At 47.0% G+C, this 25,030-nt stretch overlaps 1 protein-coding gene across 1 annotated transcript; it reads left to right on the top strand.

The window, feature by feature from the left end:
• The first annotated feature begins 20,173 nt into the window (after window positions 1-20,173).
• Window positions 20,174-22,401, top strand: NUPR2 (nuclear protein 2, transcriptional regulator). Its single transcript, XM_062180032.1, has 2 exons — window positions 20,174-20,499; window positions 20,730-22,401. The coding sequence occupies exon 1, from the start codon at window positions 20,203-20,205 to the stop codon at window positions 20,491-20,493; it is 291 nt and encodes a 96-aa protein (XP_062036016.1). The 5' UTR covers window positions 20,174-20,202; the 3' UTR covers window positions 20,494-20,499; window positions 20,730-22,401.
• Window positions 22,402-25,030: the final 2,629 nt, after the last annotated feature.

The following is a 25,030-nucleotide window of genomic DNA, read 5'->3' as shown; positions in this document are numbered from 1 at the left end:
CTTTTATAGATTGTGTGTGTGTTTGTATGAGAGAGGGATCATTAGGGTTTTCTACAAAAAAAGATGTCATCTGTGAACAAAAATAATTTTACTCTCCTTCCTTCATAATTTGAATGCCTTTTATTTCTCTTGTCTAATCACTCCAGCTAGGATTTCTAGAGTTTGCTGAATACAAGCAGCAAGAGGGGCAGGTATTGCGTGCAAGACATTGCTCGGGGCCGGCGCCATGGCTCACTTGGTGAATCCTCCGCCTGCGGCACTGGCATCCCATATGGGCACTGAGTTCTTCCAGGTCTCCCACATGGATGCAGGGGCCCAAAGATTTGGGCCAAACTCTGTTGCTTTCCCAGGAGCATTAGCAGGGAGCTGGATTGGAAGTAGAGCAGCCAGGACTTGAACCAGCACCCATATAGGATACTGACACTGCAGGCCGGGGCTTTAACCCACTGTGCCATAACACTGGCCCCCAACTTCTTCTATCATCAGTCTGATAATGCATACTATCTCTCAAAAGGGCTGAAACATGGATTTTTATATGCATCATTGGTTACAGGTTTATGTGCAATATTTATGTTTTGTCCCATTTGTTTTTATTGAAAACACCTTTTATTCAATAAGCTATTTAATAGATGTGTTCTCCTCCAAAGGATAAGATTCTGAAATCATTGATATGTTCCATTGTTGAATATTTCATAATTTAAGAATATCTGATTTTTTTTTAACTTTTTTTTTTTTTACTTTTTGACAGGCAGAGTGGCTAGTGAGAGAGAGAGGCAGAGAGAAAGGTCTTCCTTTTGCCATTGGTTCACCCTCTAATGGCCGCCGTGGCTGGCGCGCTGCGGCTGGCGCACCGCGCTGTTCCGAAGGCAGGAGCCAGGTGCTTCTCCTGGTCTCCCATGCGGGTGCAGGGCCCAAGCACTTGGGCCATCCTCCACTGCACTCCCTGGCCACAGCAGAGAGTTGGCCTGGAAGAGGAGCAACCGGGATAGAATCTGGCGCCCCAACCGGGACTAGAACCCGGTGTGCCGGTGCCACTAGGAGGAGGATTAGCCTGTTGAGCCACGGCGCCGAACAAGAATATCTGATTTTTACAGTTAAATTTTTTGTGGGTTTATTTTTAGCTTTTAGAATTTCTTCATTTAACATTTATACATTCACTTTTATTTCTTAAAAATCTTGATGGCATTAAAGATACATCTGTAGGTATAGATTGGCTATAACCTTAAATTTTTATATGTATTAATATTTTAATAACCTATAATGACAATTTTTATCTCCCTTTAAATACAGTAATTATACAGAATATCTTTATTTTATAATTTCTAGAGAAATTTTTTCTGTAAACTTTTGTGGACAAAAAAATTTGACCAGTGAATTTTTCACATTTGAAACTGATCCTTCACTTTCTTTGAAGAGTTTATTTTATTTATTTGAGTGCCAGAGACAGACAGGAAGAAACAGAAAGAGAGCTCTTCCATCTGCTGGTTCACTCCTTAATTGGCCACAACAGCCAGAGCTGGGCCAGGCTGAAACCAGCAGCCTGGAACTCCATCCAGTCTCGCACATGGTGGCAGGAGCCTAAGTGCATGGGCCATGTTCTGCAGTCTCCTCAGGGAGCTGGATGGGAAGTGGAGCAGCTGGGACTCGAACCCATGCTCTGATATGAGATGTTGGCATCGCATGCAGCAGCTTAACCTGCTGTACTACAATGCAAGCCCCTGAAATTGCTTTTTTAAAATTACATATCAATGAAAAAAGTATGTTCTTTCTTTGTAGGTTATAAATTTTTAAGCAAATATTAATTAATTTATTTTTTTAAGATTTGTAATTTATTTACTTGAGAGGTAGAGTTACAGACAGAGAGAAAGATCTTCCATCCATTGGTTCACTCCCTAGATGGCTGTAAGGGCTGAAGCTGGGCTGATCAGAAGCCAGGAGTAATCTATCTTTCAAATAAATAAAATAAATCTTTAAAAACAAGCAAACAAATGGGGCCGGTGCTGTGGCACAGTGGGTTAAAGCCCTGGCCTGAAGCACCGGCATCCCATATGGACACTGGTTCTAGTCCCGGCTGCTCCTCTTCCAATCCAGCTCTCTGCTATGGCCTGGAATAGCAGTAGAAGATGGCCCAGGTCCTTGGGCCCCTGCACCCATATGGGAGCCCTGGAAGAAGCTCCTGGCTCCTGGCTTTGGATCCGTGCAGCTCTGGCTATTGTGACCATCTGGGGAGTGAACCAGCAGATTGAAGACCTTTCTCTCTGTCTCTACCTCTCTCTGTGGCTCTATCTTTCAAACAAATAAAATAAATCTTCAAAAAAAAAATGAAAGAAAGAAAAGAAGAAGCCAGGAGTCAGGAGTTTCTTCCGGGTCTCCCACGTGGGTACAGGGGCCCAAGGACTTGGGCCATCTTCCACTGCTATCCCAGGCCATAGCTGAAAGCTGGATCAGAAGTGGAGGAGCTGGGACTTGAACCAGTGACCACATGGGATGCTGGCACTGCAGGCAGTGGCTTTACACGCTATGCCAAAGTGCCAGCTCCTTCATTATCTTTTTAAAACCACGTTTCTGGGGCTGGTGCTGTTGTGCAGTGGGTTGAAGCCCTGGTCTGAAGCACAGGCATCCCATGTGGGTGCCGGTTCTGATCCCAGCTGCTCCTCTTCTGATCCAACTCTCTGCTATGGCCTAGGAAAGCAGTAGAATATGGCACAAGTCTTTGGACCCCTGCACCCATGTGGGAGACCGGAGGAAGCTCCTGGCTCCTGGCTTGGGATCAGCACAGCTCTGGCCATTGTGGCCAACTGGGGAGTGAATCAGCAGATAGAAGACCTCTCTCTCTGTCTCTACCTCTGTCTGTAACTCTGTCTTTCGAATAAATAGAATAAATCTTTAAAAAAAATTAAAAATAAAGAAAAACCCAAGTTTCTGCTTTTATTTACAGTCTACTAATTCTCTTCCACTAATTTTTTTCTAACCAATGGTTGCATAAATTGAATTCTTCCTCCAATATTGAATTCATGTTTTTGTTAAAAAAAAAAAAAAGCATTTCACATTGATAAAAATACAATCAGGGGCTGGCCCTTGGAGTAGCAGGTAAAGCTAACGCCTGCAGTGCTGGCATCCTATATGAATGCTGGTTCGAGTCCCGACTGCTCCACATCCCATCCGCTCTCTGCTATGGCTTTGGAAAGCAATAGGAGGTGGCCCAAGTCCTGGGTCCCTGCACCCACGTGGGAGACCCAGAAAAAGCTCCTGGCTCCTGGCTTCAGATCAGCACAGCTCTGGCCATTGTGGCCATCTGGGAAGTCAACCAGTGGATGGAAGATCTTTCTCTGTCTCTCTCTCTGCCTCTGCCTCTCTGTAACTCTACCTTTCAAATGAACAAGTAAATTAAAAAAAAAAAAATACAATCAGGGGCCAGCGCTGTGGCGCAGCAGGTTAATGCCCTGGCCTGACGCACCAGCATCCCATATGGGCACTGGTTCTAGTCCCGGCTGCTCCTCTTCCAATCCAGCAATCTGATATGGCCTGTGGTAGCAGTGGAAGATGGCCCTGCACCCGTATGGGAGACCCAGAGGAAGCTCCTGGCTCCTGGCTTTGGATCAGCGCAGCTCCCACTGTTGCAGCCATCTGGGGAGTGAACCAGTGGATAGAAGACCTTTACCTCTACCTCTTACTGTAACAGTCTTTCAAATAAATAAAATAAATCTTTAAAAAAATATAATCAGAGGGTAGTAAAACGTATTGAAACCTCTAATGAAAAATGTATTGTAGGCCGGCGCCGTGGCTTAACAGGCTAATCCTCTGCCTTGCGGCGCCGGCACACTGGGTTCTAGTCCCGGTTGGGGCGCCGGATTCTGTCCCGGTTGTCCCTCTTCCAGGCCTCTGCTATGGCCCGGGAAGGCAGTGGAGGATGGCCCAAGAGCTTGGGCCCTGCACCCACATGGGAGACCAGGAGAAGCACCTGGTTCCTGGCTTCGGATCGGCGAGATGCACTGGCCGTGGCAGCCATTGGAGGGTGAACCAACGGCAAAAAGGAAGACCTTTCTCTCTGTCTCTCTCTTTCTCTCTCTCACTATCCACTCTGCCTGTCCAAAAAAAAAAAAGTATTGAAAGCACCAGAGGAAATCATCAGTAACACGTGATATACAAAATGTAATTAGATATTTTGTATCCCTTTGGCTTTTCACATATTAAGTGTACCAATGATTGAATCACTATGAATAAAGGGAATTTTATCACTATAATAAACTAGTATTTGGGAGCAGCACTGTGGCGTGGTGGGCTGGGCCTCCATCTATGGTGCTGGCATCCTATATGGGCACCGGTTCATGTCCCAGCTGCTCCTCTTTCAATCCCGCTCTCTGATATTGCCAGGGAAAGCAGTGAGGAATGGCCCAAGTGCATGGGCCCCTACACCCACATGGGCAAACCAGAAGAAGCTTCTGATAAGCCCAGCTCCAGTCCTTGCAGCCATCTAGGGAGTGAACCAATGGGTGGAAGATCTTTCTATCTCTCCCTCTCTCTGTTTGTAACTCTACCTCTCAAGTAAACTATTACCTCTCAAGTAAATAAATTACAAATATTTAAAAAAATAAAAATAAATTAGTATTTGCTTCAAAATTTATAACCTACAAAGAAAGAACATACTTTTTTCATGTGACATATAAATAATATAAAGTAAATAATAATAATAATTTTTAGAAAGATAATGAAGCCTTAAATTGCTGTGGAAGCAGTGGAAAGAGGAAGATACAGGGGCCAACAATGCATTGCAATAGGCCAGCCTCCGCCTGCGGTGTTGGCAACCCACATAGGCACCGGTTCATGTTCTGGGTACTCCTCTTCCAATCCAGCTCTCTGCTTAGGGCCTGGGAAAGCAGTGGAGGAATGGCCCAAGTGCTTGGGGCCCTTCACCCACATGGGAGACCCGAAAGAAGCTCCTAACTCCTGACTTCGGGTCAGCCCAGCTCTAGCCCTTGCAGCCATTTGAGCAGTGAACCAGCAGATGGAAGACCTTTATCTCTGTCTCTCCATCTCTCTGTCTATAACTCTACCTCTCAAATTAATAAATAAAATATTAAAAATAGGAAGACAGAAAAAAAAGACAATTTAACAAGGATTTCTAATTTTTTGCAAAGTGTTTTGAATTATCCTTAATTGTCATAGTACTTTTAATGTTTCCTACATACTTTCTTTTTTTTTAATATTTATTTATTTATTTATTTGAAACTCAGAGTTACACAGAGAGGAGAGTCAGAGAGAGAGAGAGAGAGAGAGAGAGGTCCTCCATCTGCTGGTTCACTCCCCAATTGGCCGCAACGGCCAGAGCCATGCCAATCCAAAGCCAGGAGCCAGGAGCTTCTTCCCGGTCTCCCACAGAGGTGCAGGGGTCCAAGGACCTGGGCCATCCTCCACTGCTTTCCCAGGCCACAGCAGAGAGCTGGACTGGAAGTGGAGCAGCCGGGACTCGAACCGGCACCCATATGGGATGCCGGCGCTTCAGGCCAGGGTGTTAACTCACTGCGCCACAGCGCCGGCCCCTCCTACATACTTTCATGGTAAATAATTTCTGCATTTACCTTTTTTATTTTCTTTTAAAATAATTCAGGGGGCCGGTGCTGTGGCACAACTGGGTAAGCTGATATTTCCGATATCAGGGTGACAGTTCAAGTCCTGGCTGCTCTGCTTCCTAACCAGCTCCCTGCTAATGAGCCTGGGAAAAGAGCAGAAGATGGCCCAAGTACCTGAGCCCTGTCACCTACATGGGAGACCTGGATGAAGTTTCAGGCTCCTGGCTTCAGCATGGCCTAGCCAGGCACTTGGGGAGTGAGCCAGCACATGGGTCATGGAGACAGTTGCTAACCATGTTCCAAGCCTTCCCATAAAGGAATCTTCCCTACACTCATTAGCAAGTCCTGTCTCTTTTGCTGGCAGACAGAGCAATTTTATTGGTATTGTATGCCTGAGACTGGGCAAAAGAAACATGTCTGGATTCAGCCCATCTGTGCACTGCTGCAGTTCCCCATAATCCACTCATTTCATGGATGGAGGCGGCCATCTTAAATAAGCACATGGGACTATCTACTTGTTGAGTCACTTCTCAAACCTGAAGGGGAGCTCGTTAATGCTGAGCTACAAGGAGGGACTCCTTTGATCCATCCAACTTTCCATAGTAATTGCTTTTAACCTCATTACCGTCTGATTTATTCATCCAATTTCTTTTTTTTTTTTTTTTTTTTACAGGCAGAGTGGACAGTGAGAGAGAGAGAGACAGAGAGAAAGGTCTTCCTTTTGCCGTTGGTTCACCCTCCAATGGCCGCCGCGGTAGCGCGCTGCGGCCGGCGCACCGCGCTGTTCCGATGGCAGGAGCCAGGGGCTTCTCTTGGTCTCCCATGGGGTGCAGGACCCAAGGACTTGGGCCATCCTCCACTGCACTCCCTAGCCACAGCAGAGAGCTGGCCTGGAAGAGGGGCAACCGGGACAGGATCGGTGCCCCGACCGGGACTAGAACCCGGTGTGCCGGCGCCGCAAGGCGGAGGATTAGCCTAGTGAGCCGCGGCGCCGGCCTCATCCAATTTCTTAATAACCATGTTGACTAATAACTTTGATGCACCTCTCAATTGGCATTCCTGAAACAGGTCACATTTCCATCACCCTTCTGCTTGACCATGCGACCAGGCCATTGGCCACTGCCAAACATAAGGGCTTTTACCACTGTTTGATTCTTCAGCATGCAATTCAGCCCACTGAACAGATGTGTTTGTTATTGTCCTCTGTCAGAGTGGCATCCTTCTAATCAGGCTATAGTCTGCTCACTTTGAAGCACACAAAGCAGCTCTCCGTCTGTCAGCTGAGAATGGTTTACAGGCACTGTCCCCGTGTCAGTAGAACGGTGTGCAACTCCAGAGTCAGTCTCCAGGGGAAAGAGGCCCTTTCACATTCCCTTCTTACATCCCTGTGTAGCATGATTCTGTACAAATCATTTCCTTGTTATGGAACTGTCCTGGGTCCTGACCTTCACATGAGGGCATCTCCCAAGACATTGTGGCTCTTTCACATTTTAAGATCATTTTATGTTCTTCAGTCGTAGGGATAGCCTCAGTTAATGTCCTAGAACAAGGTAGTAAATGCACCTCAAGTGGAAATTCTCTAGTTCAATATCGTTTTAGTGGCTATAAACCCCGGTGTTGTCACTACAGAGGGCCATCCAACAAATAAATTGTCTATACCAGCACTCTCCTTCTATTCTACATTGTATGGCTTAGGCAATCTCATTGGTACCCAGTTAGCATGCCCAGCTAATATTGCTCTAATGGAATATGTATGCACCGTCTGTTCTACAATGCTATGTAGGGGAAACATTCCCCAGTTAGAGCAAGGTCCCTCCTCATAATACAATGAGGTAAAAGATGCAACCACTTCACATAAAGTACATTCAAACATACCAGCTCTCTTATAAATGCTTTTTAAAGATGCATTTTACTTATCTGAAGGGAAGAGTTCCAGAGAAAGAGAGAGAGAGAGACCTCCATCTTCCATCATATATCTTCCTGGCTGCAATGATCAGGGCCGGGCAAGGTGAAAGCCAGGAGCCAGGAGCTTCATCTGGGTCTCCCACATGTGTGCAGGGGCCCAAGGACTTGGGCTATCTTCCGCTGCTTTCTCAAGCACAGTAATAGGGAGCTGGGTGGGATGTGGAGCAGGCGGGACTCAAACTGGTGCCTATATAGGATGCCAGAGTTGCAGACAGTGGCTTAATCTGTTTTGCCACAATGCCAGCCCCATATTCTAGCTTTCATTATCTTATCAACTCTTACATTTTGATATTCAACTTCCAGGATCTCCCCCACCAACCCCCTCATTCCTCACCATTTTACCCTGTTCTGGGCAAAGGCTTTAGGTAATTTTTTTAAAGACTTATTTACTTATTTGAAAGGCAGAGTTAGAGAGAGAGAGAGAGAGAGAGAGAGAGAGAGAGAGAAAGGTCTTCCATCCGCTGATTCACTCCCCAGTTGGCCACAACAGCCAGAGCTGCGCCTATCTGAAGCCAGGAGCCAGGAGCTTCTTCCAGGTTTCCCATGTGGGTGCAGGGGCCCAAGGACTTGGGTCATCTTCTATTGCTTTCCCAGGCCATAGCAGAGAGTTGGATCAGAAGTTGAGCAGCCAGGACTCGAACCGGCGCCCACATGGGATGCCGGCACTGCAGGCAGCACCTTTACCCGGTACACCACAGCATTGACCCCAGGCTTTGGGTTCTGAACAGGTGGTTAAACTAAGAGACTCTGGCCCTTCTGTCAATCTTTATATTGGTTCATCTGCCTGGCTATTGCCCCTGGAAATTTCAGATCAGTTTTATCATTATAATCTTAGTCTTCTTTCAAATTTCTCTAAAATGGCATAAAGCAAGAAACTTGTTTGGATTTGAGCTAAATAATCCTGGGGTACTCAAACTGTACTCAAAGATTGCCCACCCAATCTTTGATAGTGCTGAATTTTTTTAAGGATTTATTTATTTATTTATTTATTTATTTGAGAGGCAGAGTTACAGACAGAGGGAGAAAGAGAGAGAGGTGTTCCATCCACTGGTTCACTCCCCAGATGGCCACAATGGCCAGAGCTGTGCTGATCTGAATCCAGGAGCCAAGAGCTTCCTCTGGGATTCCCACGTTGGGACAGGGGCCCAAGGACTTGGGCCATCTTCCATTGCTTTCTCAGGCTATAGCAGAGAGCTGGATTAGAAATGGAGCAGCCAGGACACGAACTGGCATACATATGGGATGCTAGCACTACCCTGATAGTGCTGTATTAAAACCTTTGTTTTCAGGGCCAGCATTGCAGCATGGCATAGTGGATTAAGCAGACACCTACAATGTCAGCAACCCATGTAAGTGCTGGTTGGAGAACTGGCTGCTCCACTTCCGATCTAGCTCCCTGCTAATGCACCTGAGAAAGCATTAGCAGATGGCCCAAGTTCTCGGGCCCCTGCACCCATATGGGATACCCAGATGAAGCTCCTGGCCCCTGGTTTCAGTCTGGTCCAGCCCTAGCCATTGCAGCCATTTAGGGGGTGAACCAGCAACTGAAAATCTTTCGATCTGCCCCGCCCCGCACCGGAACTCTGCCTTTTGTTTTAATCCCATCAGTGTCCACCTTGTTCATCCCATTTCATAATAACCATTTAAAGATTTCCATCCTTCTGGGATGAATCCTTTTTGTTTTCCCTCTTAGTTTCGCTTTTATAAATGTTTTATTCATTTTTCCTTTTTTTTAAGATTTATTTTATTTATTTGAAAGAGCTACAGACAGAGGTAGAGACAGAGAGAGAGGTCTTCCATCCACTGGTTCACTCCCCAGATGGTCGCAATGGCCGGAGCTTTGCCGATCTGAAGCCAGGAGCCAGGAGCCTCCTCCAGGTCTCCCACGTAGGTGCAGGGGCCCAAGGACTTGGGCCATCCTCTACTGATTTCTGAGGCTACAGTGGAGAGCTGGATCAGAAGAGGAGCAGCCAGGACTAGAGCCGGTGCCTATATGGGATGCTGGCTCTAGTTTCCATAGTTTCTTGGTGTACTAGTCCATTTTCTGTTTCTATAATGTGATACTCAAGGCTGGATACTTTATAAAGAAAAGAGACCTATTAGGCTCACAGTTGTAAAGGTTCAGGGCATGCCAACAACATCCACTGAGCTCTGGTGGAGGCCTTGGGCAGATGGCACCTTGCAGGAGGAATGAAGGAGAGGGATCATGTGGAGAGACAGGGAGCCAGAGCACAGAGGAGCTAGGCTTGGTCTTCAGTCACAGCACTCTCAAGAACTAACTCAGAGGCCCATGAGAAGCACCCAATCCTATCTGAGAGCAGCATCTCAAGAGACCTCTCTCTAGGCCCCACCTCTCAGAAGTCCTGCCACCTAACATTGCCACAGCGGGGACCCAGCTTCCAATACATGAACCCTTGGATGACAAACTGTACTCCATACTCACTCTTTTTTAAGAAGTTTATTTTTATTTTGTAAATTTCTTTTGAAGGCACAGCAACACACACACACACACACACACACATGAGTTCTTCCATCATTAGTTCACTCCCCAAACACTTGTAACAGCTAGGGTTGGGCCAGACTGAAGCCAGAAATCTGAAACTCCATCAGGGTCTCCCTTGTAGGTGTCAGGTGCCTCCTCCAAGGATGCACATTAGCAGGACACTAATGGGAAGTACAGTAACCAGGACTCAAACTAGGCACTGCAAATGAGATGCAGGAATCCCAAGCGCTGGCTTACCCTGCTGCACCACCACACCAGCCCTGCTACTCACTCTTTGATGACTTTGTTTGCATCTCCCTGAATCCTGGGTGCTGATGACCCGGTTACAAGATAAAGACTACAACTTCCTGGTCACAAGGTAAGGATCCACCTAGTGACAGAACATCTGGGAAACCTCACTCACTGTGTACCTCTTGCATGATTGTAGTCATATAGCTAAAATTTGTATTTTCCTATATGAAACCTGACCCACTTCCCTTTGGTGGAGACATTGGATGTGAACACGCCAGCCTGCCACCTCCCTAGTTACCAGCATCCTGAATAAACTTCCTCTCTTTGTTTCTCCCAAATTCTCATCCTCTGAGTCATCAGCTTCTCTCGTGACAATTACCTGATTTCAGGTTCAGTAACAAAACCACATCACAGCCACAGCACTGGGTCTTGCCCTTCCCCTGCACTGAAAGTCTTCTTGGAGACCAAAGGTCTTAGAGGTACTTTCCATTGTCCTGGAAGAACTTTTCCCTTGGGGTGGACAAAGCTGAAACTGACTGATGTCTGAACTTGATCTAGAGTCAAGGTCCTACCCAGAAATCTTTTATTGTCTATTTTGCTTTTTTTCTTACTAGTTCCCGTTTCCTTATATATCCAGGGGACCATTCCTTGACAGCTGGATCCATTCCTGAATTCCAGGTGTAACTTTTACATTTTGTAAGTGACTGCAGTATACCCTCAGTGACCACGTGGCCAGCCAAGACTCCAAAGCTCCTCATTCCCCTATCCTTTTAGACAGTCTCTGCCCAAACCACATGGTTCCACGAGTTAGGGCCATTCTAGAAAATCCCTCTTCACTGACACCAATTCTGAGGATACTACAGAGGGGGAAACCCTCAGACTCCATTCTCCTACTACATGCTCACAGCATAGATCACTTCTGTGATCCCCAAATGGGCGGGGATTTCTCCCCACCAGCAAGCAACTGACAACTCTGCAGCGGACTCCAGCCAGCTATTCTTCAACCCACTTTATTTTTTATGATATCCACCTGAAGATTGCATCAAATGCCCCGTTTGAGAGCTCAGTACCCAAGACTGTGACTGCGCATTCAATTGCAGATGCCAATAGCAAGCCTTGGTTTGTTTTAGCTGTGCTTCTGACCAACTGGCTATAAAGCAGGCATCCCTTTTCAGGTTCAAATCAGGTTCAATGTTTGTTTGTTTGTTTGTTTTGAGAGGCAGAGTGGAGAGAGAGAGAGAGAGAGAGAGAGAGAGAGAGAGAAAGGTCTTCCTTTACTGTCGGTCCACCCTACAATGGCTGCTACAGCCAGTGCACTGCGCTGATCCGAAGCCAGGAGCCAGGTGCCTCCTCCTGGTCTCCCATGTGAGTGCAGGGCCCAAGCACTTGGGCCATCCTCCACTGCACTCCCGGGCCACAGCAGAGAGCTGGCCTGGAAGAGGGGCAACCGGGACAGAATCCGGCGCCCCGACCAGGACCAGAACCTGGCGTGCCAGTGCTGCAGGCGGAGGATTAGCCTAGTGAGCCATGGCTCCAGCCTCAGGTTCAAATAATTTGTTAAGGCAGTTCACAGAACTCAGGGAAACACACTGTGTAGGATAAGAAATGCGGGAAAAGCCGGCGCCGCGGCTCAATAGGCTAATCCTCCGCCTAGCGGCGCCGGCACACCGGGTTCTAGTCCCGGTCGGGGCACCGATCCTGTCCCGGTTGCCCCTTTTCCAGGCCAGCTCTCTGCTGTGGCCAGGGAGTGCAGTGGAGGATGGCCCAAGTGCTTGGACCCTGCACCCCATGGGAGACCAGGATAAGCACCTGGCTCCTGCCATCGGATCAGCGCGGTGCGCCGGCCGCATCGCGCCAACCGTGGCGGCCATTGGAGGGTGAACCAACGGCAAAAAGGAAGACCTTTCTCTCTGTCTCTCTCTCTCACTGTCCACTCTGCCTGTCAAAAAAAAAAAAAAAAAAAAAGAAATGCGGGAAGGGACCCCAAACTTCCTTGCTCTCTCCAGGTGTGCTATCCTCCAGGAACCACCACATATTCACCTATCAGGAGGCTCTCCAAACTCTGTCCTATTGAAATTTTTAAATGATTATTTATTTATTTATTTATTTGAGAGGTAGAGTTACAGACAGAGAGAGGGAGAGACAGAGAGAAAAGCCTTCCATCATTTGGTTCACTCCCCAAGTGGCTGCAAGGGCCAGAGATGAGCCAATCTGAAGCCAGGAGCCAGGAGCTTCTTCCAGGTCTCCCACATGGGCGCTGTGGCATAGCAGGTAAAGCCGCTGCCTACAATGCTGGCAACCCATATGGGTGCCAGTTTGAGTTCCAGCTGCTCCATTTTCTTTTATTTTTTTTTAAAGATTTTATTTATTTATTTGAGAGGTAGAGTTACAGACAGTGAGAGGGAAAGACAGAGAGAAAGGTCTTCCTTCTGTTGGTTCACTCTCCAAATGGCAGCAACGGCCGGAGCTGAGCCGAACCGAAGCCAGGAGCCAGGTGCTTCTCCCCAGTCTCCCATGTGGGTGCAGGGGCCCAAGGACTTGGGCCATCTTCTACTGCTTTCCCAGGCCACAGTGGAGAGCTGGATTAGAAGAGGAGCAGCCATGACTAGAACCAAAACCCATATGGGATGCCAGCGCCACAGGCGGAGGATTAACCTACTGCACCACGACGCCGGCCCCATGTTCCATTTTCGATCTAGCTCTCTGCTATGGCCTGGGAAAGCAGTAGAAGATGGCCCAAGTGCTTGGGCCCCTGCACCCAGGTGGGAGACTCGAAAGAAGCTCCAGCTCCTGGCTTTGGATCAGCACAGCTCCAGCAGTTGCGGCTAAATGGGGAGTGAGCCAGCAGATGTAAGACCTCTCTCTCTCTCTGCCTCTCCTCCTCTCTCTGTGTAACTCTGACTTTCAAATACATAAATGAACCTTTATTTAAAAAAAGAGAGAGAGAGTTAATGAGAAAGGCAGAACTTCTAAAACTGTGTGTATGTATATGCTTTTGTAAGGAATTAAAGTCTGCTACTGAGGCATAGTTGTTGCTTTTCTCCCTCTTGGTCTGGAATCAAACCACTGAGCAAGATATAAAGTCCATTTCAAAAGATTATTTGAGGGGCTGGCATTGTGGCATAGTGGATAGAGCCACCACCTGTGATGCCAGCATTCCTATATGGGCACTGGTTGGCGTCTTGGCTACTCTGCTTCTCATCTACCTCCCTGTTAATGGCCTGGGAAAAGCAGTGTAGGATGGCCCAAGTGCTTGGGTCCCTGCCACCCACAGCGACGACCCAGATGAAGCTCTAGGCTCCTTGCTTTGGCCTGGCCCAGCTCTGGCCATTACAGCCATGTGAGGAGAGAACCAATGGATAGAAGCACTCTCTCTCTCTCTCTCTCTCTCTCTCTCTCTCTCTCTCTCCCTCCCTCTCTGTAACTCTTTCAAACTAAATAAATAAATCTTTTATTTTTTTTAAGCCAGTATTGTGGTACAGTGGGTTAAGCTACCATCATCCAATTTGAGCATCAGTTTGAGTCCTGGCTGCTCTACTTCTGATCCAGTTCCCTGCTAATGTGCCAGGGAAAACAGCAGATGAAGGTTTAGGTACTTGAGCCCCTGGCACCCACACAGGAGCTCTGGATGGGGTTACTGGATCCTGACTTCAGACTGGCCCAGCACCAGTCATTTGGGGAATGAACCAAGCAGATGGAAAATCGATCTCTCTCTCTCTCTCTCTCTCCACCTCTCCTTCCACCCCATAACTCTTTCATATAAATAAATCTTTTTAAAAATTGAGAGGCAGAGAAACAGAGAAGGGGGAGAGAGCAAGCTTCTACTTGTTGATTCAGTCTCTAATCACCTTCAAGGGTGATTAGAAAAGAAAGACTTGGTCAGGCCAAAGCTAGGAGCTGGGTACTCAAACTAAGCTTCCCACATTGGTGACAGGAGCCCAATTACTTGAGCCATCACTGCTGTCCTCCACATAAATTAGCAGGAAGCTGGAGTCAAGGAGCCAAAGCTGGGTGTCAAACTCCGGAGTACTGATATGAGTCATGGGTGTTTTAACCCATGACATCTTAACCACAGCTAAATGATCACTTCCAAAGTCCACTTTTAAATCTTACTCTAATGATGTAATCAGAATTAGTTCATAGAGTCCTTGTCACAAGAGCAAGACAGATGGTGGCAACCATTTTAAATGTCATATCAGAAGCTAGGAGGCAATCCATCTGTGAACTGAAAAGTGAGGAGCTCATACCAGAGGAAAGAATGGAGGAAAGAACTACCTGGGGTTCAGTAGACTCCATCTTAGTCTGGTTCTGCTTTTTCTTTCATTTTTTTTTAAGATGTATTTATTTGAAAGGCAGAGTTGGAGGGAGGGAGGGGGAGAGGGAGGGAGGAAGGGAAGGTGGGAGGGAGGGAGGGAGAGAGAGAGAAAGAGAGAGAGAGAGACCTTTCATCTGCTGGATTACTCCCCAAATGGTGCAAGGACCAGGGCTGGGCCAGGCCTAAACCAGGAGCCCAGAACTCCATCTTTTGTCTCCCAAGTGGGTGGCAGAGGTCCAAGCACCTGGACCATCTTCTGCTGCCTTCCCAGGCACATTAGTAGGAGCTGGATTAGAAGCAGAGCAGCTGGGTCTTGAGTCAGCTCTTATATGGAATGCTGGTGTTGCAGCAGGAGGCTTAACCTAGACCATATCTCTAACCTCATAGATCTACTTCTTATACAACCTTGGCGAAGTTGTTGCTGGTTCTCCATCAGGAAAATTGGGGCAGGACTATCTCATAGGGTTCTTGTAAAGATTTTCAGAAGACAATATTACAACAAAGTTCAAGATAGAATTGACTTTTATTTGTAATTCTAGGATCAGACAAACTTCATTCTACAAAACAGAATGAATGATCCAATAAGTTGATCAGAGAAGGCTGACTTTACAGGTAGAAAAGAGTTGAAGAAAGCAGTAAGCAGAATGGTCAGTCATCTCACCATTACTTTTCTTGTAAAGGTTGAAGCAGAGTGAACATTTTTTTATCATGGTGCTAAACTAGCTTGTTGGGGGACTGAGTTTTCTCTCTCACTTGCTTTCTCACTCTCTGTCACATATAAATCTCCTAATTTCTTGAAAGGCCAAAAGTTTCATCTTGATGGTGTGGAAGTTTAGCATGAGGAACTCCATTTTGGATCAATAATGTTGAGCACAGTACAAGAGTTCAGTCCAAACCAATGGTCTCCTATAAATATATATATATTTTTACTTATTTGACAGGTAGAGTTAGACAGTGAGAGAGAGACAGAAAGGTCTTCCTTCTGTTGGTTCACCCCCAAAATGGCTGCTACGGCCGGCGCCATGCCGATCAGAAGCCAGGAGCCAGGTGCTTCCTCCGGGTCTCCCACGTGGATGCAGATGCCCAATCACTTGGGCCATCCCCCACTGCCCTCCCAGGCCACGGCAGAGAGCTGGACTGGAAGAGGAGCAACCGGGACTAGAACTCGGCGCCCATATGGGATTCTGGAGCTGCAGGCAGAGAATTAGCCAAGTGAGCCATTGCATCGGCACCTCCTATAAATCTTATTCAACAAGATCAAGGAACATGATATACTTATTGAGGAGTCTGTTGTGTCTAAATACTATTTTCCATATTTTAAAAAATATTTATTTATTTGTGAGGTAGAGTTACAGAGAGAGAAAGACAGAGACAAAGGTCTTCCATCCACTGGTTCATTCCCCAAATGGCTGCAACAGCTGGAGTTGAGCCAATCAGAAGCCAGGAGCTTCTTCCAGATCTCCCATGAGGGTGCAAAGGTTCAAGAACTTGGGCCATCTTCTGCTTTATCAGGCCATATCAGAGAGCTGGATTGGAAGTGGAGCAACCGAGACACAAACCGGTGCCCATATGGGATGCTGGCTCTGGCAGATGGAGGCTTAGCCTACTATGCCATAGCACAGGCCCCACCATTTTCCATATTAAAAGGATCCAGGACTCATTGGAAAAATGACTTATTCTGGACTTAGGGCCTGAGAGTTCAAGATGAGCCTGGACATTGTGGTGCACAATAAAGCAAGGACATTCTCCAAGACTACCAAATTAATGGCAAAAGAATAGAATAGAGGATTATATGAATTCTCTTTCATTGGCCAAAGATGGGACAATTTGAGAATAAAGAATAAATATACATGGGGCCAGCACTGTGGCATAGCAGTAAAACCACCACCTGCAGTGCCAGCATCCCTTATGGACGCCAGTTCGAGTCCTGGCTGCTCCATTTCCAATCCAGCTCTCTGCCATGGCCTGGGAAAGCAGTAGAATATGGCCAAGTCCTTGGGCCCTTGCACCCTCGTGGGAGACCCGGAAGAAAATCCTGGCTCTGGCTTCGGATCGATGCAGCTCTGGCCATTGCAGCCAGTTGGGGAGTGACCCAGCGGATGGGGAAGACCTCTCTCACTCTCTCTCTCTCTCTCTCTGCCTCTCCTTCTCCGTGTAACTCTTTCAAATAAATAATAAAATAAATCTTTTTAAAAAATAATAAATATGCATGCTATTGAAAGACATTTACTATATTTTTTAAAGATCCCTGAGTTCACAATGATTCTCAAACCCCCACCCCCACCCCCAAAAAAAAAAACACGCTGAAGTCTATTAGAACCCCTGGAAACCCTTTAAAAGGAAGAAGTGAACCTTTGTTCTGCCTTTTCTCTTTTTTTTCTTTAAAATATTTTTTTATTTATTTGAAAGTCAGAGTTAAACACACACACACACACAGAGAGAGAGAGAGAGAGAGAGAGAGAGAGAGAGAGGTCTTCCATCCTCGGTTCACTCCCCAGAGCTATGTCGATCTGAAGCCAGGAGCCAGGAGTTTCTCCAGGTCTTCCCACACAGGTGCAGGGGCCCAAGAACTTGGGCCATCCTCCACTGTTTTCCCAGGCCATAGCAGAGAGCTGGATTGGAAGTGGAGCAGCCGGGACTTGAACCAGTGCCCATATGGGATGCCAGCACTGCAGGCAGCGGCTTTACCTACTATGCCACAGAGCCGGCGTCCTGCCTGTGTTCTTAAAGTGTATTTCAGGATAACCATGACTGAGAGAATTCTAGCTAACAAGATATGGGAAATGATTGAATTAGAAAATTTCCACAGCTCCTAATGAAACAACAGCAAATAGAGCAGCAAACAATAGATGAAGCTTATGGCTCAAAGTTTGATGAGGAACTTTGCAATTACAGGGTCAGGCTGTCACCACCTGAGCCCAGCATCACTAAAATTGAGACTTTGAGGCTTGTGTGAGGCCAACACACAGCATTTTCTAGGACTTTTTTTGTTTTTGTTTGTTTGTTTGTTTGCCTCCCAGATTGAATCTACATCCAACCTCAATGCCCGGAACTATGGGAGACAGAGGAACAATTTAAATGACACCAGAAAGAAGCAGTGAAATCCACAGAGCAGGACATCGTACAGTACAGCTGATTCAGTTTCTAAGTCAGTGTCAAGGGAACTGTTCTAGAATGGAAGATACTTAAAAGCCACTCAAGCAAATTTCATCTGTGGATTTTTGTATGTATTCTGAGATGAACAATTGTAAAATGTCATCAGGGAAAGTTTGTTTTTTTTTTTTTTAAACTGGGTATTAGATTGTACCAAGAGTAGTTGATTGTGATCAGTGCTGTGGCAGTAGTAGGCTAAGCCTCTGCCTATGGTGCCAGCATCCCACATGGGTGCTGGTTCATGTCCTCGCTGCCCCTCTTCTGATCCAGCTCTCTGCTTGTGGCCCAACTGCTTGGGCCCTTGCACCTGCATGGGAGACCCAGAAGAAGCTCTTGGCTCCTGGCTCCTGGGTTCAGTTTGGCCCAGCTCTGGCCTTTGCGGCCATTGGGGAGTGAACCAGCAGATGGAAGATCTTCTCTCTGTCTCTCCCTCTCTGTGCGTGTAACTCTACTTCTCAAATAAATAGATAAAATCTTTAAAAAAAAAAGTGGCTGATTTTGTCAGGTGTGAAAATGATATTATGGTTGTATAAGAAATATACTTTTTTGTAGATTTGGATACTGGCATATATGGGGTGAAATGACACAATAACTTCAGGGTAAAATGATGCAGTAGGGGCTGGTGGTGTTGTAGTGGGTGAAGCTGCCACCTGCAGTGCCGGAATCCCCTATGGGCGCTGGTTTGTGTCCTGGCTGCTCCACTTCCCATCCAGCTCTCTGCTATGGCCTGGGAAAGCTGTAGAAGATGACCCAAGTGCTTGGGCCCCTGCACCCACGTGGGAGACCCGGAGGAGTCTCCTGGCTCCTGGCTTGGGATCCGGGCAGCTCTGGCCATTGCAGCCATCTAGAAGTGAACCATCTGGAAGAACTCTCTCTCTCTGCCTTTCAATTAAATAAACAAATATTTAAAGATAAATTTATAGTAACAATGTACATTTTTTAAAAAAGATGCAGCAGAAGAAATAAAGCAAATGTGTTGGGATCTTGATACTTGTTGAATCCTTCTGATGGAAAATGAGAGTCCTTATTCTATTCTCTTCAATTTTGAGAATGCCTGAATATTTTCATAACAAATTTTGAGAGTTTTTTTTTTTTTTTAAAGAAAGAGATCATGTATAGGACAAAGATATGGAGAACAAATATTTCTCCTTCTCGGCAACACAGATTCAATGGATCTACGAGGATGGAAGCGAAAACCCTTTCTGCGTTTTATTAAAAACACTCCCCTGGGACTCCTTCATTTAAGGAACCACAAAATTGCCCTGGCAGCGAGGTATGTAGGCCACGCCTCCAAGGAATCCGACCCTGGAGTGCGCAAGAAATAACTCAGGTCCCAACCCAGCCACAGCACAGATGGAAACCCAGCAAGAGAAAATAGTTGAGACAAAGAAAAATTTTAAGTTGAGATGTTTTTGATTCCTTTTTGTTCTTAAGGGCGAAGGGGGCATGATTTTCAATCTAAGAACGGAAATTCCCGAAGGAGTAGCTGCGGTTTTTGTGGGATGCGCATCCTGTGTGCTGGTCAAAGCAGACCCCAGCAAGGCCTGCTTCACAGTCGCCCCCGAGAGCCGCGAGCCGCGCACGGGGCGGAGGTAATTAGGTAATGAGACCTGGGAGTCCTGGCGGAGCCTGGGGCTGCAGCGGCTCAGCCCGGCGGATCTGGGACGGTCTGGAGCTCGGGTCACCGGGCCGGGTTGCTCCGCCTCTGCGGACCCCCTGGAGCACACCTGCCCGTGCGTCGGCCTGAATTACCTGCGCTCGGCATCTCGGGGCTCGGGGCCCATGGCAGCGGGGGCAGTGCTCACAGACAGCGTCTTCCATCTCAAACTGCTTTCTGAAAACCATATTCCTGGAGCCAACGCTGCGGGGCAGCGGGTTAAAGCCCTGGCCTGACGCGCCGGCATCCCATAGGACGCCGGTTCTAGTCCCGGCTGCTCCTCTTCTGACCCAGCATTAAGGGGAAAGAAGCAAATATAAAATGACACACGGGCGCTGCCCACCGCAGGTTCTTGTAGCGTTTGACACATTTGCTCTCAATCTTTGATTGTAAAAACGCGTTCCTGTACATCACTACGTTGACTTGACATCACCGTGGAGCACTTGCTCACGTCAGGAAATAGCCTAACAATGTTTGTGGCGGCTACAACTTCTTCGCAGGAAAACACAGCCCCTTCTTTTCACTAAGGCATCCCTCCCTGTCGGATGCTCCGATAGTTTTCCATTTTGGAGGGACGTAAGTCAAATGCGGGGCTCGGGGTTTGTCCGCGGCCCCCTTCCAGCCTCCTCTGAGGAGCTCCCGGCCGGAGCTCACTAGTCGCCGCTCCGGGGTCGCGGGAGGCTGGGCCAGCGCTCTGTGACGTCAGTCGTGGCCCCGCCCCTTCAGTGCATCCAATCGGAGCGCGGGGCGGAGCTTGCCGGCTTCCGGGTCCGCGCGGGCGCGTGAGGCTGCCAGGCTGCCGGGCAGGATGGCTCTGGGCACCGAGCCGGCACTTCTCCGAGCCCAGGCCCGGGCCCGGCAGCCGCCGGCCAGCTACGAGGAGGAGCCTTACGACTGCCTCGACTACTACTACCTGCGCGATTTCCCGGCCCGCGGGGCCGGACGCAGCAAGGGCCGGACGCGGCGAGAGCAGCAGCTGCGCAGCAACCGGCTGCTGCCGGCCGGCCACGAGCGCAAGATCACGCAGAAGCTCCTCAATGGGCAGCGCCAGCGGCGCCAGCGGCAGCTGAAGCCTCGGCCGCGCACTCGCCTGGCCTGAGCGCCGGTGCGTGCGGGCCCGGGAGCCCCGCTGGGTCGTAGCCCGCACCCCCTGCACCCCTGCAGGTGCAGCCTCTGTGCGGAGCTTTGTGTCTGGGCGGAAGACGGGGCCAGGAAGCGGCCCAAAATGTCTTTTTTAAAAAAATGTAACAGAGGACTTTTTTTTTTAACCTCCAGTGCTCGTGCTAGAACTAAAATTGAATAACTGATTTTTGGTTTTTGTCTCATTTTCTGCAGGATGCCCGAAGGACCTGCGCAGAGTATTTTCTCCGACTCCCAACTGTAGCCGAGGCCCTAAGGGGGAGAGAATCCATGCTGGTGGACAGAACTCTTCAACGTCGCTTAAGTTTACTGCTTCACTGTCTTTCTCTTACTAGTTGATTGTTAGGTAACAGCCAAGGGCGTATGCCTTTTTAGGATTTTCTAATTAAAAGGGAACAGCAAGAATGGCATTTTAGCTCCTCCTGGTTTTTTTCCGCCCACCAGTTACTATGTTAACTCATTTCAAGGCCACAAATACTTGGCTTCTTAGGCGTAGCGATCACAGAGAAGAATGGGGGAGAGGAACAGTAGGGATTTATTGAGGACTTCTGCTCAGGTGTTACAGACTATTCGAAGGTGTGATATTATAATAGTGTATATTGGACAGTTGCTAGGTCCTCTGCGGGACTCATCCTGCAACCCTTTGAGGTAGATGCCTCTGTCCCCACTGTAGAGGAGGGATTCAAAGGCACACAGAGTCCCAAGAATTTTCCAGAGATCACACAGGTAATAGACCAGGTGATCTGACCCGGGTTCTTGGGCGTTGTTCTGTTCTACATTTTTTTACCACAGAAGTAAGTATCGATACCTAGGGGCTGGTGCCCGAAGCCGGTGCTTAGGGCACTTAGCTGGTTGGAGTGCCTGATGCTCTGCTTCTGATTTACCGTGCTGCTAACGCAGTCCTGGGAAGCAGCAGCTGATGCTGTAACTACTTGGGCCTCTGCCACCCACATGGGAGACTGTGGGAGACCAAGATGAAGTTCCTGGCTCCTTAGCTTTAGCTTAGTGTAGCCCTGGCTGTTGCAGCAGTTGGAAGGTTAATCAAGAGATGAGAGATCTCTCTCACCCCTTTCTTGCCTGTTTCTCCCTCTCTGTCACTGGGTTTTTCACATAAATACATCTTTCAAAAAATCTGTTTTGGGCCGGCACTGTGGCTCACTTGACTGGTCCTCCACCTGTGGTGCCGGCACCCCAGGTTCTAGTCCTGGTTGGGGCGCCGGGTACTAGTCCCGGTTGCTCCTCTCCCAGTCCAGCTCTCTGCTGTGGCCTGGGGGGGCAGTGGAGGATGGCCCAAGTGCTTGGGTCCCTGCACCCGCATGGGAGACCAGGAGGAAGCACCTGGCTCCTGCCTTCGGATCGGCGCAGCGCCGGCTGTGGTGGCCATTAGGGGAGTGAACCAACGGAAGGAAGACCTTTCTCTCTCTCACACTATCTATAACTCTCTGTCTCTCTCACTGTCTTAACTCTGCCTGGCCAAAAAAAAAAAAAAAGCTATTTTGTACTTAAGTTTTATCCACAAGTTTCCTGTGGGGACATGTTCTGTGCAAACCACACTACATTTTATTTTTTATTTTTGGATTATATTAGAAGTACTGTCAAGATGTGACGTGGTACCAAGTTTTAAGTTTCTATAATGGAAAATGCTATTAATACAAATGTTTGAGAATTAAAAAGTCTAATGATCTTGTGTTACTAGACATGATAGTTATCTTAATGAGAAAGCCCCAGAGGCCTAAAGGGTTAAATAATTGTAAAATCCTACAGGTGCTTTCAAAAATACTGTGAAGTAAGCAAGTGCCTCTTGTTGGCTGATGAGTTTATAATTTTAAACATGGTGACTTAAAGTCTTTTGTCATCCATAGTTATATATGGTGTGCTGCTCATAAAACTAAAGCGTTGTTGGTTCTGTGTTTAGCTGTCCTCCTATAGGTTCCTATGGACTTTTTCCAGCCACTTTTATTGTATTCAGTACTTTGGGATGGCTCTGTAAACAGATGAAGCCAATAATGTATTAACAGTACCAACTGAGAGAAAGTATGGTTAACTGAGGTTACTAAAAACAAAAAGCAATTCAAATCAATTGGCAATCTACAAAAAGAGTTAGAGATTTTAAAAGCTATTATTAAAATTGCTATATTGGTCTACTATGCTATGTTATATGTGTGTACATATTGTATGTCCACATGGGGAAATTTTATTAAGAGTTTTATTTTAAATGGCTTATAGATAAGATTGTCCATAAATTTAAGCTGCTAAAATCAATCAAAGATACATTTTAATTTGTGTGACCTGAATCTGTGTATCATATGTTTTAAACTTGTTGGTAGAAAGAAACTAAAAACATTTTATATGGTTGTGCTTAAGTTTACTGGTTAAACAAACTACACCATGTTAGATATTTAAGAGGTATTTTCAAATACATGATTCTTAAAATTTATAGAAGGCATTGGACCTTCTGGTAAATGTTTTCTTAAGTTGTTATCTAATGGTTGAAACTGTTTGCTAAGTATTCATGTGATATTGCTATTGTCAGCAAGCGATCTAAGACTTGCTCCCTCATTTCTCTATTCTAAGCCCAACTTGTTCTTTCATTTCTCTATTCTCTTCAAGGTAGGAAACTAATTCTATTATGAAGGAATCTGTAGGACGCACAATTTAATCTTTAGACCTTATAAAAGAGATGGCTAACATTTTTCTGTAATAGCATAGCCAAAATAAGAACTTAAATAATAATCTCATAGCTAGATTCACTTCGCCATCAGCAAAGTCTACAGTAAGTAGAAAAAACCTCCCTTTCAGACAAAAGGGAAAGAAAGTTTTAAAGTGAGAATATAATTTTCCTCATGGGCATTGTCTACCTTAGAAAAACTACTACAGAACATGCCTGTGACTATAGACTTGTAGTTCAGGCCACCGAAGATTAGAGATGGGACACGGGCACTCCCTTGACTTGCATCCTCTGGTCTGCTTTAACACAAACCAGGAGGAAAAGAAAGCTAGGCATCAGAAGCAATGGGTGGCAGGCCTATTAATGGCTGATCTGTACAGTGATCTGCCCTCAAGCAGACCCAACAGGCCAGTCCACTGCAGTGGCTTTCAAAATGGTAAGCCTGGGCTTCAGCAGAAGTCAGCTTGTGAAGAGCACTGGCAGCTCTGCCAAGAGTTGGATCACTGGAAATGGACCTGCCCTGGAGTCGAAGGATGCCCAGGTCAGAGCCACAGATCTTATTGGCTCTAAGCTGAAAAGCCCTTCACTCAGCCCAACTTCCAAAGTGACCACTGCAGCTGAGGGTATGGTCAAGTAGGGTCAGCAACATTGCAGGCAGAACTGTAAATTTCTTGTTAGAGATGCCCCCTGCCTTTACCTGGCCAGCTCTCCTCCCAGGCCAGCCAAGTAATGAAAGTCAACAGAGTGCCTTCCCCTAGGAGGTTCACACCTCCCTTAGGATATACCCCATGTGAAGAGATAGGTAGGTCTGGGCCTCTTAACTTACAAGGCCTAAAGCCCACCAGATTATTATCAAGCCCCTTCTGTCAGGTTCTATTTGCCTCTCAATCAGAAAACTTAATTGTAGCTTAGACAGCACCTTTCTTAGCTCCTCTAAAATGACTCTGTCCTTTGTTCTAGACCCTGTCTAGTGCACTTGGGCCTCATTCCTTTGTAATCATAACCTCTACCACCAATGGCTCTACTCCCAACCTGTGTGTACTGATGGTCCTCTTCCCCACTTAATGCTGTATAATTGTTCAAACCTGGTAAATGCCACTCTTAGGATCATTGGTTACTATCCTCACTCTGTCTTTTATGACCTTGTCTAAATATGAGCAGAGTCGGCAAACTTGGAAGGCTTCCATAGCCTTGGCAACTCATGACGACAGCCTAGGGTGGTTACTGGCGCCATAAACTAGAGTGTCAATTTGTTGGGTCAACAACAGGAGCCACTGTGCACTTGCTCCTCATGTGGGATCTCTGTCCTTAATGTGCTGTACATTGTGATTTAATGCTATAACTAGTACTCAAACAGTATGTTTCACTTTGTGTTTCTATGTGGGTGCAAACTGTTGAAATCTTTATACTAAATTGATCTTCTGTATATAAAGAGAATTGAAAATGAATCTTGATGCAAATGGAAGGGGAGAGGGAGCGGGAGAGGGGAGGGTTGCGGGTGGGAGGAAAGTTATGGGGGGGGGGAAGCCATTGTAATCCATAAGCTGTACTTTGGAAATTTATATTCATTAAATAAAAGTTAAAAAAAAATTTTAAAGATTTTATTTATTTTATTTGAGAGGTAGAGTTACTGACAATGAGAGGGAGAGACAGAGAGAAAGGTCTTCCTTCCATTTGTTCACTCCCCAGATGGCCGTAACAGCTGGAGCTGCGCCGATCCAAAGCCAGGAGCTTCCTCTGGGTCTCCCCATGTGGGTGCAGGCACACAAGGACTTGGGCCTCTTCCACTGCTTTCCCAGGCCATTGCAGAGAGCTGGATTGGAAGTGG

This window comes from Lepus europaeus, chromosome 21, assembly GCF_033115175.1.
Source record: "Lepus europaeus isolate LE1 chromosome 21, mLepTim1.pri, whole genome shotgun sequence".
Lineage (NCBI taxonomy): Eukaryota > Metazoa > Chordata > Mammalia > Lagomorpha > Leporidae > Lepus > Lepus europaeus.
Note: the sequence above shows the minus strand (reverse complement) of the source record. Positions and strands in the feature narration are given on the sequence as shown.

Bases quoted from the DNA above. Each gene is read 5' to 3' on its own strand.
- NUPR2 (XM_062180032.1), top strand. From the start codon at position 20,203: ATGGCTCTGGGCACCGAGCCGGCACTTCTCCGAGCCCAGGCCCGGGCC.